Raw genomic sequence first — 21,230 nt, 5'->3', positions numbered from 1 at the left:
TTCAAGGCAGCTCAGTTACAGCTGGTGATGTGCAGTGGTGATGTGCAGTAGTGAGTTGTGTTGTGTATATATTCACTGTTAACTGTTTTGCTCCAGGAGAGCAAATAGTGGCCAAATAGCAAAAAGGTGCAGGATTTGCCCAGGTACCTTGGCAATATAACTACGTATTGCAGAGTGATTGCCAGCTCTGTGTCATCTGTATTTCTGCACTTGTTGGTGTAGTAGTTCTATGTGGGAGTTTAATGCAGACTTCCTCTCACTTAACTCTTCACAGATGCAAGTGGTTTGTGACAAATCCAAGTTTTGAAAGTTCATTGAGGGGGAGAGCATCTAGAGAAGTGTGTTTCATACCACACGTGATGCTCAGCGCTACCCTAATGGGTGTTTTTTGAGCAGTTAAATGCCTAATTTTTATTATGTGGATTTTCTTATTCACTGTATTTTACTTCAGTGTCATCACTGGTCATTTTAACTGATGGGAAATGTCCTGTGTTCACTGGTGAGTGTCAGCTCTGGTGCACGGTCACAAAGAATTATTGGTTTGGTTTGGCTTCACAGCATCAACGCCTCAGGGAGATGTGGGGGAACATAACAAAACTAGTATACTAATTCCATGTTTGGTGTATTTTTTAAATGAGGAAAACTGTTTTATCAAGTTCTTCTTTTACAGTGTTTCTTAGTATAGTAAGGATGCTAAAAGCACCTCTTGCCAGAGTAAATACCACTCCTCAATCAGCATCCTGACTTTTTTTAGAGGTTTTTGAGTTACCAGCAGAGTAACACGGCACTTTGTTGGAGCATGGCCTACCCACCACTGCAGACCATTACAACAGCCTTGCCTGGAAGGAGAAAAAGCATTACAGTTGTTCAGCTTTAAATCAACTTCTTTCCCCATTAATTTATCCCTGGCTTTGCTTGAGATGGCAGGGCTGGAGTGCAGCCAGCAGAGTTAATTACTGCTGCCTACCTACAGTTCAGGGCAAAGCGCATCCTAGAGTCAAATAATTTTACAACTACTGAAAATATTTTGTTCTCAGGTTTTTTTACTTTTTAATTTTACTCTACAAGTCTGCGGGGAGGTAGCCCTGAGGGAGAGGCACTGGAGCACGTAGCAAGGTTTGAGTACAATTCACATCTCTGCCTGGATCGCTTTCGTGGCTTGCGGCAAGTCCTGGCACGTGGAAGTGTCTCATCTGCTGGAACACAGGGATCACGGTGCTGCCCTGCCCTCTGGGAAGATAAATCAGCAGTTTATTGGGATACCATGACACGCAGCAGCTAGGGATACCTGCAATCATCCTGCCGTGCTCTTTCTCCTTCCTCTGGCTTTTCTCCCAGGTAGTTATTAGGCTGTCAGTCCTTCCTCGCATGGGTGGCTGCAGGCCCTTGCTGTGTAAGACGATGACATGCACAGAGACAGCAGTGATATGGAAGGTTCCCAGTAGTTCCAGTGACAGGACGAGGGGCAATGGGCACAAGCTGCAACATAGAAAGTTCCATCTAAATATAAGAAAAAAACTGAGGGTGATGGCACTGCAATAGGCTGTTCAGGGAGGTTGTGGAGTCCCCTTCTCTGGAGACATTCAAAACCCCCCTGGATGCGTTCCTGTGCAGCGTGCTATGGGTGATCCTGGTTTAGTGGGAGAGTTGGACTCAGTGATCCCTAGAGGCCTCTTCCAACTCTGATAATTCTGTGAAGGTTGTGGAGACATCTGCTCCCTGTCCTTCTGCGGGGTAGAGGGTGCAGCTGCAGCTCCACAGGGATGGATCCCTTTGGGCAGTGGGGATTTCACGTGGGTTGCTTCGAGTTTGTGCATCGTTTTCAAGTGGCAGGCAATTCAGGTCTGATTGCTGTACATTATTATCCGTTCATCTTTGGTGAGATGGCAATGCGTTCTTACTGTGACTTCAAAACCACTTTCAGCTGGTTTTAATACCCTGCTGGATTTCATGTGGTTGCATCAAAATTGACTGTTTCTCAGGACATCATTTCCATTTGTGCCTCGGCTTCTCTCTGTCTGTGATAATCAGAGAGTAACCTGAACTGATACCATCGAAAAAGGTGATTGCTTTTACCTGAGGTGAAAACAAATGCAACATTTGTGTATCCAAATCTTAACAGCTGACTCATGGTGAGGTCTGTCTTCTGCTCTTGGTGGCTGTTCAACAGCTGTTTTAAGGTTGTCTTTGAATACCTTTGAGGTAGATTGAGCACCTTTGAGCTGATTTGTAGTGGACTAAATACATCTCAAACTGTGTTCTGAGAGGTTTTGCTGGTTTTTTTGTTTGGGATTTTTGAAAACTGCATGTCCATGGGGGGGGCTTGCTGTCCTGGCTTAGAGTAAGTTTTTCTGGTGATACCCAAATGTCTGCTTGTTCCTTACCTTTGGGCGGGGCTCACTGTATTTATGTTGCTTAGGATGGAATTAGGTGGTGAATCATAAAGTGTGATACAAGTCCTCCAGGGTGGGAGGTTGTTCCCTCAGCCCAGTTCTGCTGCTGTTGTGGGCAGGACATGGCCCTGGGAAGGTCAGCTGGTGAAGGGAGCAGTAAGGGAGGAAGGGGGGCCTGGACTTCTTGCTTACTCCTTTGGAATAAGGTCTTGGAAACAGGGAGCCTGCACCATAAGAAAAGTTGATGTGATTACATCACCCCATTAGATGTCACCGGGGTAATGAAGAAATGGGGTGGGTGCTGTTTCACAGGCTGTGTTCCCCTGGGCAACCTTCACAACCCAGAGCTTTGCCACTGCTCAGGGACAGCTGCTCTGGGCCACCACTGTGTGCTGGTGGGGCTGTGTCACCTGTGTCACCTGGGGCCAGCAGGGTTTAGAAGGGTCTCAAATTTTTGTCCCAGGCCTCTGTGAAGTCTTGGCCAACTGACCTATGGCTAAAGCCTGTAGTAAACCCCACATGTTTCCTGTCCCATCCATGTCCCTCAAGCCACGTAGCAGGAGGTGCCTTCCCTGTGTGGTCTTGTGTTTCCCCTGAATACCAACTACTGCTGTAAATTTATTAGAACTCTTTAGATTTTAATGTCTTGGGTCAGTGCAGTGGGGTTTTGGAAGCAGAGGGGCCACAGGGATGAGTGGATCCTATGAGAAGCTGCTGGAAGCTGCCCTGGTTCCAATCCCTGCCCCCCCTCTGCCCAAGGCTGAGCAGCTGTGGGAAGCTGGATGTGCCTCTGCCAGTAATGTATTCAAGAAAGGGGAAACAAAACTGAAAAAATGTAAAGACCTGCAGAGCAGAGGATGAAGTGAGAGAGCAATGCCAGAGCAAAGACACCAGGGTCAGTGCAGGAGGGGGAAAGGTGCCCGGGCAGATATTTTCCCTCAGCCCATGGTGAAATGGCAGCTGTGCCCCTGCAGCCCATAGAGGAGCGCGGTGTAGCAGTCCCTGAAGGACCACGGTGGGGTAAATGTGGATTTGTAGCTCCTGAAGCGTCACAGGTGGGCAGACATGGAGCCACAGCTTGTTCAGGATCACGGAGAAGGGCAGATGTGGATCTGCAGGCGTGGAGGACCCCGTGTCAGAGGAGGTGACTGCTCCCGCAGCAGCCGTGACTCTGTGTGCAGCCCAGGCTGGAGCAGTTCCTGAGGGACTGCACCTCCTGGGAAGGACTCATGTCGGAGGGGTTCCTGAAGGACTCTCGTCAGAGGGACCCCGCGTTGGAGCGGGGGAAGAGTGTGAGGAGTCCTCCCCCTGAGGAGGAAGGAGCGGCAGAAACACTTTGAGGGGAACTGACCCTGAACCCCCCCCTGCCCCTCCCTGTGCCCTGAGGGGGAGGTGGCACTGAAGGGATCCGGGACCGGGAACAGTGGAGGGGCGGGGGGGAAGTATTAAGATCTGGCCACTTTTTCTCTTTCACCTACTAGATCAAATTAACTTTTCCTTCCCAAGTTGCGTCAGTCTGGTTTTTGGCTGTCACTGTAATTGGGGAATGCAAACCTCCCTGTCCTTGCCTCCCTTCCTGAGCTTTGGCGTGGATTTTCTCCTCCCCTCCTTTCCACTCCACAGTGGGGGTGGGGGAACAAGCGGAGGCCTGGTTGGTACCGGCTGGGCCTGAACTGTGACAAATTCCCTCTAGGAACACCCTGGGACCCCAGGCTGGAGCATGGGGTGTGCTGAAAGGCTGTGGAAGTCCAGTTGCTTGTGCCCTCTCTGGTTTGACCATGTGGCTGCAGAGCCGCCCCGTGTCAGGAAGGGAGGTGGGGGCTGAGCCCCTGGGGGAGGAGAGGTCCCACCCCCCGAGTTGGTGGTTTAATCCCTCGGGTTTTGGGGATGCTGAGGTTATGCAGCAAAGCCGTGTGCGTGGCGGAGGGAGCAGCAGCTCCGGCGTGTGTTGGCGTCAGTCAAGGGCAGATCTTGTGCCTCCGAGTGAGGCAGATTTGTCAGAGGCAATGTCCTGGAGTTTGTCAGTCTGATTCAGTCATTTAAATACCAAGTACCATGCAGTGGTAAATAATGATGACTGAGCAAGCCGAGTGTGTGCTGAGCCTTTTCTCCTGGGTGCTGTTTAATAACACGTTTCCTTTTGACTCTGTCTGTGCCCCGGGGCTTCATCGCTGTGGGCAGTACCGGGGTCCCTGGGCCTCCTCCCCAATTTTTGTAAAAGGCTCTGGAATTTACAACTGACTTTCAGGAGTTGTTAGCCTCTTTAAATCTCATCTACCATTGCACCGAGGGATCTAGGAATCCCTGGCTATTTTTGATTGATGCTCAACATAAAATCAGTGGTTGTAGGTTTAATTTCTGCAACACTTCAGGACTAATTATATGACAACCGGCTGCCAAAATTTCTCGGGTTTGGCTCCTGCAGTAATTTTTCTGTGTTGGATTCCACTCTGGAATGTTTATTGTGGTTAATGAGCATCTCCTGTGTTGCTGCAATCCCCTTGTGTATTTATTGCACAAATGGTCTGTGAGAATGAAGATGAGGTTGAGAGCTTGCTGGTGCTGGGTGTCCCTGGGAGTTGTCACCTACTAATATTGGAACCACAGGAGTCACGTTTAAGTCCAGTTCCCTATTCCTGTGATATTCCATATTCCTTCTCACAGCTTCATCTCTTTTTATGCAAGTAGTTACCTATGCTTTTAGGTTTTGTTTTTTTTTTTAAATCTCCAGGTTAGTAATTTTTAAAAAATCTTCAGATGCTCCATATTTTGATGATGCTGCCTCTAGTAAGTACTCTTTAATCAATGAAGCTGATTTATTTGCATTATTGTCTTTCCTATTCCCTATTGAGTAACGTGATACTTAAAAATAATGAAAAAAAGTTGCCAACATAGTTTCATAACCATAATTCCAGAGGTGTTACATCTGCCTTTTGGAATCAATGTATTGTTTTAAACACTGGTGTGTTATGATGCTTGAGATATGGCTTTTGGGGAAAAAACCCAAGCCCTATTTCTGGCAGTAAACTCTGGCACAGTGATCTCTACAGCAAACTCAAGATTTTAAGACACTGCTTGCAGAGGCAGGATCAAAAATTTAAAAAGGCTTTAGCTTCACAAGCCAGACTGGTTGATAAGCAAAAATTTCAAGTCTTAACTAATGAGCTCCTCTGTCCCTGCTGCTGTCTGTCCTCACAGCCCTCTCCTTTTTTTGTTTGGGCCTGCTCATGCTCAGCAATGAGTCTGTCTGGGTGGTGCTGACACAGCTCAGCTCCAAAACACCATCCCCTTCCTCCCACCACTTTGTGTGACAGGGTATTTGCCCTTTGAGGAGACCATGCAGATGGTCCTCATGACAGCCTGGCTGTCACCACCCAACCAAACCAACCCCAGATCCATTAGGATTTCCCCGAGGAGGCAGCCAGACACCTCGAAGGACACTGGGATCATGTGCTGCTTCTCAGTGGGGTTAATCCTAGGCAGTACAGGGATGCCTGGAATGCAGCTCCCAAGGAAGGTCCTCATTTCCCAAGGGGCCCCTTGAGTGAAGCCCTCCCTCTGTTTGGGTGGTTCCTCTGTGTAGGACATGACCTACTTGGCTCCGACCCTGCCCCCTGGCTCCACGCCGCAGGCCAGGGAAGAGCAGAGGGAATCTGCAGCACAGAGAGAGCCACAGCTCTGAGACACCAAACCCTGGCACCCCCCGGCTGCACCCTGCCCAGTGAAGGGACATTTTGCCACGGGATTTGTTTCTCTTCAGCTGGGAGCAGCTGGGGACAGGCTAAGCTGTAAAGGGAGAGCCCAAACAACACAAGAACAAGGTTCAATATCTACAGCAGGGACAGCACTTAAGTTGCCTTCTGAATTCATAGAATCATAGAATTGGCTGGGTTGGAAGGGACCTCAGAGATCATCAAGTCCAACCCTTGATCCACTACCACTGCAGTTACCAGACCATGGCACTGAGTGCCACATCCACTTGAGCCAATAATTATTTAAGAGCAAACACAGACTACCAGCAGCTTTAGTCAAAAGAATTTATTAGAAACTGTTAAGCACTACACAAAACTAGTTTTTAGATTTTTTTTTTTTTTTTTCAGTAGACAGCACTCCAAGCCTTATGCTACAAACATCATACTGTGGGCTTTGGACAGCCACTGTGCTCCTAAGGTAGATCTTTAGGATGAGACATTAAAGCAGCACGAGAGCACAGTGAGAGCACAGTGAGACAGTGGAAGGAGTGCAAGGAAAACCCTTTTGATGTGTGCAAGCTCCCAGGACGTACCAGGTTCTGCAATCCTTCTCCTCAAGGCCATTTGGACTGAATATATTACAGCACCCCAGGAGGCACCATCAGGGCCCAGTGTCCCCATTGCTCTGCCATCAGTGCTAGTGCAGGTTGGGACTCAGTACAAGGAGTTTCAATAAATAGAAATACAGCTTTCATACTATTTCAACAAAAACATGGCTACAGAGTTAAGGTAGGTGCCTTCTTGGGCAGTTGCAGCAACAAGAGAGACCTGATAACTTTTTGGGAAATATAGGAATCATCAACATATTAAGGCAATGCATTTTTATTTTTTAATTCGACATATAAATTGCAATGAACTGCATATATTCTGATAAGTTCTAAGGTATTTAATTGTAAAAAAATAACATTATTGAGCATGTGCTACTCTACCTGTTATTCTTTCCTACGTTTTGAAATACAGTGGAGCATCACTATAGCCACTGCCCCAACAACGTGGCAGCAAGTGACAGCTTATCTTCCAGCCAGGAGCTGCAAAACAAAACATTAATTACCCCCTCCCCTCTCCCAGTTTAAATCCCCCATTATTCCTTCCCACCCAATTTCCACCTCTCCTCTAAAAGGGAAAAAACCAAACCACCACCAAAGATTTATCTGGCTCCTGAAAGGGGCTTTATAGCAAGGCTCGACTGTATAGATAAAAAGATACAAAAAGCCATTAAAATCCAAGTATCCAGAGAAGAAGGTAATAAAAATAAGAACGCATGGCGTGATAAACCAGGACAGACATAGCAATTTGCTACAACATTCTTCAAAAGTGCTAACCAATTTTAGCTTAAAATAGTCCAAGAAATCATACAAACTGCTACCACAGTGTAAAACTGAGCATTTTGAAAAACCTGAAAACCTGGCTTGACTGTAGAAAATGTACTCTTTGCTTCTAATTTACAAAGTATCTTTATTTAGGCACACAAAGGTAAATATAGAGTCAAATGCTTCGTTAAGTCTGCAAAAAGTTCTAGTTAAAAGGATCAACCACTGTGACAAACATCACATTTTTTAATAACCTACATCTTTACCTACTGTTTGGTGTCTGTACAGGGGTGCAAATCCCTTATTTTTTCCTCAGACTTCTGCAAAAGTTACTTACAGGGTAAAGAATTCTTTCTGCCAAGAAAATTCATTTGGGAACCACTGGCTAGAGAGAGAATTTTTCAGAAAACACAATTGATCCTTTCTGTCAAAATGGCTCATTTATGCTTGTGAGCCCAGAGAGCTCAGACTGGAGCAGAAGCCAGGCTGAGCCCCCACCAAAGGCTGCTACTGCACAGCAGGAGCACTGAAATGGGAGGTGCTGTCTTCAAGGAAAAAAAATTTCTGTCTCAGAGTTAAAACTCCTCTCCACACCAGTCTGGAAAGATCCCAAGCTATTCTGTCCATGAGTGTAGTGATCAGTTTCAGCAACAATCCCTGCTGCTTCCTCAGTAAAGCTGATTTTACCTTAGGTGTAAGCATTGCCCCAGCCCCTTCACTGCCCCCACCTCTGCTTCTAAAATTCTTGTGGTACCTTCTGGGAACCTCTCTACCAGAAAGTGCTCAGGGAAGCAGAGAAGCTGCTGCAAAGTGACTTCAGACTCTTGTGATCCAAGTCTGGTGACCCACGGTCTTAACCAGCAAAGAGAAGTATTATGCAGTGAATTTTACACAACTCTTGGTCTCTGATCAACTGGGCATCCAGTAACCAACTCCATCTTTCTTGAAGAATAAACTGGTTTGTGCTTTCTGTTAATGACCTACTACCTAAGAGCAGGGTTAGACATGAACTGAGCTTGTCAGTGTGAGGTGACTTTTAGGGCTTTCAGCACCTAGAAACTACTCAACTTCATCCCCCTATCTTGAAACAAATTGAAAAACGTCACAAACAAAACCAAGCAGCATAATTTTTATTTGGTGTTACAACAGACATGCAGCACCCATGGTTTTGGACACTGCATTTTACTGTTCATGATTTTTCTCTTTAAAATCTAAACAGTTGTTCTGTTCAGACAACTCCATGTGCTTTTTTTATATACACACTGTGACCCCTGCATTCAGCCTGTCCAGTTAACACTAGAAATACTTATCAAGGAAATACACTATTTCATCTTTGCTGACATTAGGAAGAAATCAAAAGAAAAAAAAATTACTTTAATCTGATCGATTACATGTACTGTACATACCTGTTCCAAAACCAATGTACTCAAATTTCTAATTTAATGCACTCTGTTATTCAAGTCAAAATGCTGTACATCTAAGTATCCACACAATAGTACATTCCTAATGATTTTTCTTTACATCTTTATTTTTTCTTAGACATCTGTTTTTAAAAAGGAATAAAGAAGTTGCCCTGCAGATTTCTATTTCTTTAGAACAAAACATTATATACTACACATTGAAAAATAATTTTATCAAAAACAGATTCAAATCACTGTCATTTTCAGTTAATGGTTCACGTTGAAATTGCACTTTGCAGATACAATAAGATTAAAAACTGAAAACATGTTCTATTTCCTTTCACAGGAGACTGCCTCTTCAGGATTTTTCTTCCGTGAATGTTTGTATTTGTCTACATATGCTCTGACCAGATTTGCCACTTTTGCAGAATTAACTTCTCCACTCTTGCTATGACAAACCTACAACAGTTTCAAGGAAAAAAAAAATGAAGTAGTTTGGGGTTGATTAGGCTCCATATTATTTATTTTCCCAACACCCCAGGTTTCTCCATCCCAGGCAGAACAGCTATGGAAACTCCACACACTTCCCAAATTCCCATTCAAGTCTTTCACACAATAAATCAGTTATGTTCTGAGGAGGAGCTACGGAAGCTCTCATGGATGGAAAAACATGAAGGAATTCTGCTTTTCCTCTTTCCCCTTCCCAGAAACTACCAGTTGTTCCCACAAGATTAGGAAATCCCCCCCAAGCCCCACCCTCAGTGGAAATGGCTGCATTTTTGGTTACTACATCAACTTACTTTATCTACAGCTTTCCGCACGATTTCTTTGTATTCTTCCTTAGTGATGTCTTTATTTTGGTAGAAAGGTTTAATAGCTAGTTTGACCTCTTGTGCTGCTTTTTCTTGAATTAACAATTTCTGATGAAAAAAAATGAAGTTGGGTTATTCTTCACTGCCTGCCTTATCAGTCAGATTAAATCTTCAGACTAGCAAATCATGCTCCCCTCACTTCTTTCAGCTCCCAGGAGAGCTGTCTGTGTTTTACAAAGGACAGAACAGTGTCTCACAGCAATAAAATAACACTTCCAATAGTGCTGCTATAAACAAGACTACCTTAAAAAGAGCTTGCTAGCTTATGTCCTACAGCTGCCACCAAAATATCCCTCCCGTTCATGATGGTATCAAGTATATTACAAAGAAGGGGTACTGTCAGTTTGCTGTTTTTTAATATATCAAAATTTGTGCAGTTATATAAAAATATATGTTGTGTGTATATACATAAATATATAAAGCAGTGTATAAAAATATACATAAATATACTCTTGAGCTTTGAACTTGCCTGGTCCTTCTTCGAGCTATCTGCACTGGCTTCCACTGTTACATTTGCTTTGTTCTCTCCCAGTTTTACAGCTGCATTGGAGCTCTTGATGTGAGTGGATGATGTTGCATTACCCGAACTTGGTCCCTGCACTGTTCCCACACTTCCCAGGACTGCTGTCGGAGCAGGCAAGGCTGGAGCACTCATGTTATTATTTACATGAGCAGCATTTGGAATACCCTGTTTTGAAAAGTTATCAGCAGTTAATACATTACCCTGCAGTAAGTCAATGTGCCTTCCTACAAGTCTCAGCAGCTGCAGAAAGAGCACAAATCCTACATGCTTTGGTTTATTTAGTTGATGTCCACATCATCCCTTATTCTGGAAGGTACACACATTACATCAGACCTACTCAGATGTAAAAAAAAAAAAAAAAAAGCTTGGAAAGCAAAGCAACTTTCATGTCATCACTGTGGTTGCTAAACACTTGCTCTGCCTCCCATGATAAAGCAAATAAAGTATCCTGCAAACAGGCACAGAGAAAGGGTGTTAGAACACAGGGAAGGAAGCTTATAGCTGCAGAACCTTTCTAATTGTCACAGAGGTATATGGGAAGTCCTGTTTTGCAAATCAGATCAACTTTAAAAAAACAAAAACAAAAAAAACAGGACCTAAACATACGTAGGAAAAAAGTTATATTAAAACACACTTGCTTTCCTGCCTCATAACAATGCTGCTTTGAAAACATTAATTTTCATATTTGTTATCAGCTAGAAGCTGTGAATGCCTTACAAGTGTAAACACCCCCACACCTCTGCCAGAGCTGAAATGCTGTCTGAAGCACCAGAATCTGTTCTTCAGGAGAAGCCATTTTCTGTACATTTCCAAACACCAACAAAAGACCACAGGCACTCTTGATACTTCGGAATCAAGAAATTTAGTGCTCAGACCTCAGATAGAGGTGATTTTTAAGCAAAAGCCAAATACACATTCCCTCAATATGCTTCCAGCAGGATACCCTAAACACTATTCTGTTGCAGGTAATCACCACTACTTATTGCACCTCTGTATTTATCCAGATGGAAAACAATGAAACAGGAATTTAAGGCTCTTGGAAAAGACACTGATGCTGAGGCTGTTGCTACCAGCATGCCAACACTCGCTTCATCTTCCTTTCAACAGGAAGGACAAATCAACTCCTGCAGTATCCAATAATTTCTACTGTGCTACCACCAAGGACTTGTTCATTGAAAGCTCCAAGAAAAAGCCACAGCAGCTCCAGAGAGGAAGCTCCAGAGAACCATTCAGGTTCATGGACACCATTCCACAGAAGCAGCTGAGAGCAACAGATGTAACAGAGGCTCTACTAACAAATAACTGTATTTTGGAACAATACACAATCTTTAGAGAACGTATTTATTGCTGCACTGGATACTGCACAGAGCTATGCAGCTCGAGTTCCGAATTCTTACATTTTTAGAGGTCAAACCTACTGAGTGTCCAATTGGGAAAATATTTTAATTAGATGGCAGGCACTAATCAAATCAACAAGCAATTTACCAGCATTTTAGTTCCAAAAGTGCCTTACAGTTTTAGCTTGCAGAGTATTAAAGTATTTCATATGGCCTGCAACCCCACTGTACTTAACTTCTTTTGTTCTAAGTTAATGAATACAAACTGCAGCTGGAAGTGGAACGAATGTAGGTCATTTATCAGTTTGCTTCAAATCTTTATACAGGTGATGCATGAAAAGAGGGGCAGAAATCATTGTTCTAGAACATCAGTTTTTCAACCTAGAATGCATTTTAGAAATAGAAAGCATTTCAGGTTAGAGCAGGCAGCCTGCAACAAAAGAAAAGCACGAACCTCAGTGAAACCCTGGAGAGCCCTTTTATACATCTCAGATGCAGGGCTACATCTCCTTGCAGGAAGATGCACACATTCTCCTGGAAGTTGTTCTTACTCCTTTCCCTCATATAAAAGCTCTTCATGTCAACAGCTGGCTACAGGACGAGCTCACACACACGAAGTCTGTCTTATGATAGCTTGAAAGGCTCAAAAAGATGGTCTGACCTGCCTCAAGCACAGCAGAGTCTTTTTGAAACTGGAGAAATGAAGGGGGAGTTAGGTCTCCAACAGGGCATGCAAAAGCAGGAGAACTGGGCAAGACAGGGAAAGCAAAACATAGCAAAGAAAGCTTGGAAATTATTAATTAAGAGGCTCAAAAGATTAAACAGAATAGAAAACGGGGGGGGGGGGAAAGCTGCTGAGAAAATGACAGCTGGAGAATGAAAGTGAGGAACAAATGGGTGCCATGCAGTATCTGATTATTTTCCTCTGCTGATACATCTCATGGCTAAGAACTGCAACAAATAGGTTGAGGTCACTCCCTACATGCTGCTGAAAGGAGATTCAAACATTTCTTAAAGCTTAAAAAAAAAATCAGGTTTTGAAGGGGAAAACTGTTTTCAAAATGGGGCACTTCAAAAACAAAAAGTTAATGGACAGCATTGCTGAAGTTTTTCAGTGTTCCATTACCAGCTGGAACACCTCATTACAAAAAAAAAATCCAGTTATGGTGTTGTGCATTAATTTTTATAAGCTACAGAGCCAAAACAATCCCTACCCTCATGGGTACTACCACTTAAAATTTGGTGTGGAGTGGAAGATGACAGACAAGAGAGAAAGAAACTGCAAGTATAAATTTATCACGTTTATGGTGCTCAGTATAAGAAACCCCCTTTTTTTTTTTTATATAGAATTAGCTGGGTTGGAAGGGACCTCAGAGATCATCAAGTCCAACCCTTGATCTACTACTGCTGCAGTTACCAGACCATGGCACTGAGTGCCACATCCAGTCTCTTTTTAAATATCTCCAGGGACGGAGAATCCACTACTTTCCTGGGCAGCCCATTCCAATGCTTTATCATCCTCTCTGTAAAGAAATTCTTTCTAATGTCCAACCTAAACCTCCCCTGGCACAACTTGAGACCGTGCCCTCTTGTCTTGCTGAGAGTTGCCTGGGAAAAGAGACCAACCCCCACCTGGCTACAACCTCCTTTCAGGGAGTTGTAGAGAGTGATGAGGTCTCCCCTGAGCCTCCTCTTCTCCAGGCTGAACAGCCCCAGCTCCCTCAGCCTCTCCTCATAGGATCTGTGCTGGAGTCCCTTCACCAGCCCAGTTGCCCTTAACTGATATCAGTTCAATCCTGCCCTTGGCTTCTGATAAAGCATACCTGCAATTGTTTTCCATCTTGCTGTGAAGCAATGTAGCTGACTTGTTGAGATGGTGGGGGTGGAGGTGGAGGCGGAGGTAATCCCTGAGATAAGTTTGTGGGGGCAGCTACCTGCATGAGAGGCACTCCAGTGGGGAGATGCATGGGCATTGGAGGGGGGATGCTGAAGGGATTTCGTGGCATATTCATCATGGGAGGATGGACACCCACTGGATATGGAAACATATTCATAGGTTGGTGCTGTGCATTCACTTGTGGCATTGCATTCATTTGTTGCTGCATCATATTTATTGGTAACTGAGAACCATCACTTTGCTGGTTGCCTTGGTCTTTGAGGTTTGGATCTATCAAAAGAAAATACAGACAGTATTTTTAGCAAATCCATAGTTTATAAAGCAAGAGTGGAGCCAGGTGTCTGAACTCTTCAAGAAGTATCAAAAAGCTTTGTATCATCAGAGTATTTTAAAGTTATTGCATTAGATTATTACGCAACATTTGTCACGGAGCCAAATACCAGTTTCAGACTTTTAAAACTCAGTTAATATGGTAGCCTGAATTTTGAATTTCTATTTTCTCTGTTTGCTCCCAGAGCACAGTTATGTGCTAACCAATTATTTCATCACACTGAAACAGTTCTTCTTCCCCAAAGAGCAGGAAGACAACTTATCCAGCTTCTGCAATTGCAGGTTAGTCAGATATTAACACACATGCAATGTGCTGCTCCCCTTTGCCTGATTCACACACCCTGGCTGGAGCCTTTTTGGCTACCTACAGAAACACTCTGCTAGGGTTTTCTTCACTGATTAATAAATCACTCTCAACCAATTTCAAAACTGGATATCATAGTCAGAAAAGAGGTTTTCAAAATCTCTGTAATGGTACAACTGGTTGAAAAAAACCAAATGCAACCTCTTGGAATGGCACTTCAAAAAATTACTTTACTCTCTCACTGCTTTCATCAGAAGCCAAAAGGTTAAAGTCTAGATAAAAGCAGTAAACCTCCCAGAATTCAAGAAATCAGTCCTAAGAAACAACTGATGGGTTGTAATAGATGCCCTTCCCTCAGAATCCCATCCTTGAGGAACCCTGTAACTTAATTCACAGGGACAGGGATTTAAACCCTTAACTTCACCCCAAATCAACTTAAAAAACCGTAATGGGATAACAGAATCACTGAGATTGGAAGGGTTCCTAATCAAGACCATCTAGCCCCCCACTACACCCAGCTCAAGCAGGGTCAGCAAAAGCAGGTTGCCCATGACCATTTTACCCACAATCATGTCATGATGTGAACATTGCCTTTTTTACTGTTTTGAGAGATCACTGTACTATTCTGAGCCAAAATCATGTTTCAAAAGTGAATATAACAGTGTGATTGTTCCTGAACTATGTGAAATGAAGTCTGCAAATCACACTGCATTTTAAATTAAAAGTTTGATAAATTTTGCCTGCAGCAGACTGAAAGATGACAAATTTGCCTCAAAACCAAGAGGCCACTGACACACTTGTCTCTGAAAAGGAGGAGAAAATTGTTGGCATATAGGATGGAAATGGATAAAAATGAAAGACAAAACAAGATGACAGTGGGAAAAGTGCAAGTGTGATTGCCTTCACAACTGGATTTTACAGTTTTTAAATACAATTCACATCTGTCTTTTCCTCTAGAGCATTAATAATCCATGGATGCCTTTTTAGCTATTCAGGATCAAATCTCATCCACAGTTAACTCACTTTCTACCACAAAGTTTCTTTCTGTCAGGGCAGTTACTTTTCAGAAAATAATACAAAAAATACCAGATTTTTATAGAGGCTTTAGAGGCATTTTAATGCTGAAGTACAGTAAAAGTACTAGGTTTGCATTCATGAATCTCCAAAGATATTTTTCACCATATCAAGAGGAGCTTATTTAGAAGATAAAGATCAACATAATGATCTGTCATCTCTAGAATCTACTGTGTGGGTCTGCACAGACTAATACAGATCTCTGTGAAAAAATTACTGGTTTTAAAAGTTGTGCAGATGCTAAAATTAAGTATTAAGAGGATAAGCTTTCTTCTTCAATGAAATTTATTTACTTAAGTAGCACTCTTCAGTCTTTAAATTATGTCGAACTTTAAGCAAAACCAAAAAGCCACCTAACCCCCATCAAAACAGAAGAAATCCCTGAACTCCACACCTGTAAGCCTCCATATTACAAAAATACTACAGATTCAACCCTAATTATTTTGAAGAATGAGTCAACTTGAGATAGGTAAACGTGACTAGGATTTTACTCAGCTGCGACTGAGCTTTTATATTTCAAAACCATCAATACCTTGTTCAGGTGCCTCCTCTTCTTGTCTCATTCCCCATCCAGACTGTGGGCTTGGTGAACTGCGTCCTCTTCTTGAATAATAATTCTGCACGTCAGCAGGTAAAGTCTTTCTTACAGCCCAGCTGGATGCAGATGTCCACCCTGATCTGTCAGCAGGAGTATCAAAAGAATAATCTTGTTCATTCTTGCGTTTGTAGGGCTGATGTTCTGGGAACCTCGATGTTTCATTCCCAGAACCATCCGAGTTCCCTGAGACAGGTTTTCTATTTTGCCAGTGATTTTCACTCTGGTCTCCATACATGAAACCACCTCTTCCACGCCCACCTCGGCCACGCTGACCTCTTCCTCGATTTGGAAACCAACCTGAACCAAAGCTTTTATTCCAAGAGTGTCCTGAATTATCATACCTGGTGTCTTCCCAGTGCGGCTTCTCTCTCTCTCTGTTCCTGACTTCAGGAACTGAATTTATCCTTTCCATTACCCAGTCTGGACAATCATTCCTCCTCTTGTCTGAAGCACACTGATCATAATTGTTTTTTTCTGTACTGTCCTTCTCTTTTTTAAGGCTTTCATTCTGTTTCTCCTGATCGCTTCTTCTGTATCGATCATGTCTCCTGGGACTCCTCCAGCTGTCATTTGACCATCTCTCTTTCCACCGAGGTGAATGACTCTCCTTCTCATTTCTGGAATATGAAGCAGCTTTATTCCTTGTCCTGGATCGTGATCTTGACCTAGATCGTGACCGTGACCTAGACCACCTCCTAGCTCTTCTTTCTCTGTCACGATCTCTCCTTTGACTGTCTCGATCACTGCTTCGAGATCTAGATTTTTGTCTTGGAGATGAATCCTTAGTTCTTGACCGAGAAGACGATCTCCTGCTTTCCCTGAAACTTTCCCTTTTGGGAGATTGAGGTGGTGTGTTTTTCTCATCTTTGAGCATGTCCCTCTTTGGAGACCGAGATAAGGACCTCCTTCCCTCCCTGACACTTTCCTTCTTGGGTGATCGTGAGCTCCTGTCTCTGGTCATCTCCCTTTTAGGTGATGGGGACTGAGACTTCCTGCCCTCTCTCCTAGAAGGAGACCAAGTTGTTGATGGAGAGTGAAACCTAGATCTTCTGGTTCTAGTCTTCTTTTCTTTTTTGAGTTCAGGCTGGCACTCTCTTTCTTGAGGAATAGCTTCATCTTTTTTATCAGAAAGTCCTGAAACTGATGTACAGTTTACTACACCACACTGTAAGGAGCTGACTTCTCCTTGCTCTGTGTGTTCAGCTGGTGGCAATTGCTCAATCTGAGGTTCATTCTGGTCACTGCAAAATGAGTCACAATCCATTGGTATCATTTCATTATCATCCTCACCAAGATGTTTATGCTCAGCATTGACCTGAGGTGATCCTGAAGTCCTACTCTCTTCACTTTCTGGCACAGCATTGTCTTTTAAGGATTGTTCTGATGTATTGTCCATGGAAATGCTGGGTATTGATGTGTCTGGTTCTTCATCTTGAAGAGTTTTTAAGGTCTGAGTATTTGTATTTGCAGAGCCTACTGGCGTTTTTTCTTCAGCCTCAGAATTATCTATTTCTACGGCTTCTGAATGCTCAGGCAATTCACTTCTGGGGCTCTCTAATGGCTGATCTTTTCCCAAAGGTCCTGGATATTCCAACAACTCATTTTCTGGACTAGTTATAGACTGATCATTTTTTGTTGCAGTTTCTACCTTCTCCATCAATTCATTTTGAGGACTACACAATCTCTGGTCTACTTCAAGAGTTGTACGATCACATACTTCATCTCTGGGAGTAGTTACTGTTTCCATTTGTTCACAAGTATTTTCACAGATGTCCTGATTCTCATGATCTACATTTTTTTCAGAAATACCTTTTACTTCAGATTCCTGACATTCTTCCCCTGACGTTTGTACTGGAGGTAATTCAGTAGAAAAACTTATGTCCGCATTGTTTGAAGTGTCTTCATCTTTGTCACATTCTCCTGCAGTTTCCTCAGTTTCTGCATGTTCACTGCAGCTTTCCAACCCATTAGCAGATTCTGTGTCTGCATTATTTTTCTGTGGAATGCTTGTGTTATTGCTTTCATTATCTGACTGCTGGTCTTTATCTAATGTTGGAATTGCTTCAGACTCGGCAATGTCATCACCTTCCACTGAACCACTGGATGATTTTTCAGAACGTGCAGAACTTCTCAGTTTCTTTTTTGCCACAGGTGTTTGTTGTTTAGCTGCTCTTTCAGACTTTCGTTTTGGAGGAGCCTTCTCTGATTCTGAAGGAGATTTATTAAGAGATGGGTTGTTGCCATCAGAGGCACCACACGCAGAACTGCTTGACTGAGGTGAGCTCTGAGATTGAACCAGAGTTTCATTTTTGTTGTTTCGTGCAGATCTTCTTCTAGGAGTAGTGTTCACAAATTTTCTTCTAGTTCCTCTAGTGCCAGATGAGCCAGAAGCTTGCTTTTTCTCTTCTCCTTCTTGGGCACATGCAACAGCATATCCTTTGCCTAGAGGTTCTAATCAAAACAGATTACATTAAAGCTTGATAATAACCATTTATCCAAACAGTTGAGAACATAAAACCACCACTTTAACAGATACCTGCATATCACAAAATTTAAGATTTAGTATGAAATGCTGCCGAAACATTTTTTTTTCCTTCAGTGCAGACTTTTTCTTTAAAGAACAGTATCAGGCTGACAAAATAACAGATTAGACATCTGAACACAAAGTTTAGAAGCAGCATTGGCAACATGTACAGTAACAGCATCCATCATGAAGCCACCATTGCTATTGCTGTTCAAAGATACTCAGCATTTAGGCTGTAAGAAAAGGCATTAACCATACAACCTTGCTAGCACTTAGCAGTTCCTATCATTCAAAAATGCAAACCTGTTGGCAGCAAAACCTCAGTACTACAGAAATGAAGCTCAATACTACAGAAAGTGACATTTTTCAAAATGATCAGTGAATGGATCATGGGGGAAAGAGTTGATTAGAAGCAGTAATACCAGCATACCTCCCTACAAAATCTCATTTCATACAGTAAACTCATTCACAAGTTATAAGACAGACCTTGCACTCTTCATGGCACACTCTGCTGCTGCAAGGCCCTCAGGGTGCCTGCAGCACCTAAAAATCTGAATGAGTGCAAGTTTTGGTGTAGCCTCGGGCACATAAGAAAACCTGAAGTTACCAGAAGAGTGACCTTAAGTTGCAAACAGAAGGACAGGAGCTCTTGTGTGGATACTACATTAATCTATTTCCTGCTATCTACAACTTAAAAGTCTTTGTAAGGAACACAAGGATTCACTGCAACTATTTGTTAAACAGATTACTTTAAAATCAGATAGGAGCAAGACAAGAGTGTAACAGTGCAATAATTCTCTTTCTACTATTTTATTAGCAGAATCAAAACTGTCACTGCCTATTAAATGTAAACTTATTATCTGATAACCTTAAAGCAGTAACTCTGCAAACATCTCACTAGCTTTAAAAAAAAAAGGGATAAAGCAGAGTGCAGAACTACAGTCACCTTTATATACACATTACATATAGTCACATTTACATATTTTTATTTCTGATGAGAAAAAAAATGCTTTTAAAAAAATGCTTCTGGTGCATATTAACAAAGAAGCCTGACTGTGTTAGTAGAAAGGTAAAGGAAAATCAAGACATAGGAGCTAGCATGTATACTCATTAATACTACAAGCAGAAATGATTAAGCAACAGTTAAATTACACAGCCAAACACCAGAGGCCTTAGGAAGCAACCTATCAATTTTTCACTGTGGAATGCAGAGGTGAAATAAGTACCTTTAACAAGAATGCAAAAAATGAATGAACAAAGAATCTTTCATCCTTCTACTACTTAACTCTTTCCAGCAGTTCACTGAACTGCCTCAAAATTTTTCTAAGCTAACAGACCCCAATCTCTCCTATCTCATTGCCTACTAGTTAAGTGAAAGTAGTACAATTCCCAGTTCAAAGAAAGTATAATCTATGCTCTTAAAAAACAGCACTCCTTTGTTTTCACTTCTTTGAACTTGTGCAGCCCGTAAAAGAGAAACTTCATTCTTGCTGAATATGGAGAAAGAGGCTGTTAAAGCAACTGGAGGAAGGTAATTCCTTGCATGACTTTGTCTTCTGCTAAATCCCTGACAGACCCTGAGCTGGAGCACCTTTGCAAGCTTTTGCCTTCTGGGGCTTGTTGGCACACAGAGATCCATGCATAGCACTGCTTCTTGACTGCTCTTTTTCTCTGTCAGGGAACAGGTTGTTCCTCCCACAACATGATGTACCATTGAAATACACCAAGCAACTCAAAATATGTCAACGTCAGATTCATCCTTAACACTAGGAAAAGAGGTTGTAAGATGAAAGTGATGAAATTAGAAAAGGATTTAATCTTCAAATGATCCTCACTTTTGAGGTAGCCGACTCTTCTAACATTCTAATTTCAGAAATAAAAGAGCTGGTTTTGAAATAGTACTAAACTGCATCAGACCAGACTTCTTTCTCCTGTTAACTGTAACTATACATACTCTGCTTTGATTTGTGAGAATTGTATTATAACAAAAATCCACGAGCTATAAATAAAACTTACAAAAAAAAAGTTTACCAAAGTTTTCGAGAGGTCTGATATTTGTTGGAAGCATCGTCCCTGTCAGCGTAGTAGAAGTGAAAAGAAAGGTCTCAGTTTCAGCTCCACAAGACATTAAAGGTATTCTGGAAAAGTAAAAACATTAACATCAGTTGCATTTTGTGTTTGCAGCAAGTTTTGTAAACAATGCACAAAGCCACAATATTAGGAAACCTCAACACTTGCAACCTAGTTAGAGAGAAAGGCAAAGCTGACAGAGAAAACTTTATTATTTAATTTCAGGCTCATATTAAGGCCTAATCTAGTAAAACACTTTGAACAAAGTATTTTATGTTAAAGCAATACAAATTTGGCTTTTTTCAAAGCCAAACGTAGAACTGTAACAGTTCACCCAATTTAGAAGGCTATACTACTACAAATAGAATTCTGAACACTGATTTAGTACTTCATCAGAAGAAAAGCCTTTTCTGCAGAAAAATGAGAAACAGTTTGCACAACAATTTAAGAAAAGCTTCTTTTTAATAATATAAAAAAGAAACGCATACTTTTTCAGACTGTCCCAGCAAACTTCAGGTGAAAACTGAATTTAGTTATAGTTTTACAACTTTTAAGTTATTACTGAGTTGGACTGAAACTTTCCACAAGGCAGAGTGCATGTAAAAAACCCCCCAAACTTATTTATTAAAATCTTAGGTGCAGCTTTCAATTTTTTTACTTCCTCCTTTATCTTCAGACTCTGCGTTATGCCACAGAGACACATTGTGAAATTAATTTCCTAGACAGAAACAATTTCTTACTGTGTAATTTTAAAATAATGGGTTTTATGCTTCTTTATATACATGAAAACATCCTTAAGAGTATGTTTCAACATAAACCTGCTGTCTGACAAAAATACTTCATGTT

At 42.2% G+C, this 21,230-nt stretch overlaps 1 protein-coding gene across 4 annotated transcripts in view; it reads right to left on the bottom strand.

The window, feature by feature from the left end:
* Positions 1–8,568: 8,568 nt before the first annotated feature.
* The window catches only part of SCAF11 (SR-related CTD associated factor 11), a 45,479-nt gene continuing 32,817 nt past the window's right edge, over positions 8,569–21,230 (bottom strand). For 3 of the 4 annotated variants that reach the window (XM_071733543.1, XM_071733544.1, XM_071733546.1), the window contains 6 exons: positions 20,346–20,452; positions 15,725–18,241; positions 13,411–13,754; positions 10,197–10,415; positions 9,656–9,775; positions 8,569–9,314 (listed from right to left, as the gene is read on the bottom strand). In XM_071733543.1, coding sequence (XP_071589644.1) covers positions 9,186–9,314; positions 9,656–9,775; positions 10,197–10,415; positions 13,411–13,754; positions 15,725–18,241; positions 20,346–20,452 — 3,436 coding nt within the window. In that variant the 3' untranslated portion in view covers positions 8,569–9,185. The remainder of the gene's footprint in view (positions 9,315–9,655; positions 9,776–10,196; positions 10,416–13,410; positions 13,755–15,724; positions 18,242–20,345; positions 20,453–21,230) is intronic. The other variant, XM_071733545.1, reaches the window with a different exon arrangement.

The sequence above is a fragment of the Heliangelus exortis genome, chromosome 1 (assembly GCF_036169615.1).
Source record: "Heliangelus exortis chromosome 1, bHelExo1.hap1, whole genome shotgun sequence".
In the NCBI taxonomy this organism is placed as follows: domain Eukaryota; kingdom Metazoa; phylum Chordata; class Aves; order Apodiformes; family Trochilidae; genus Heliangelus; species Heliangelus exortis.
Note: the sequence above shows the minus strand (reverse complement) of the source record. Positions and strands in the feature narration are given on the sequence as shown.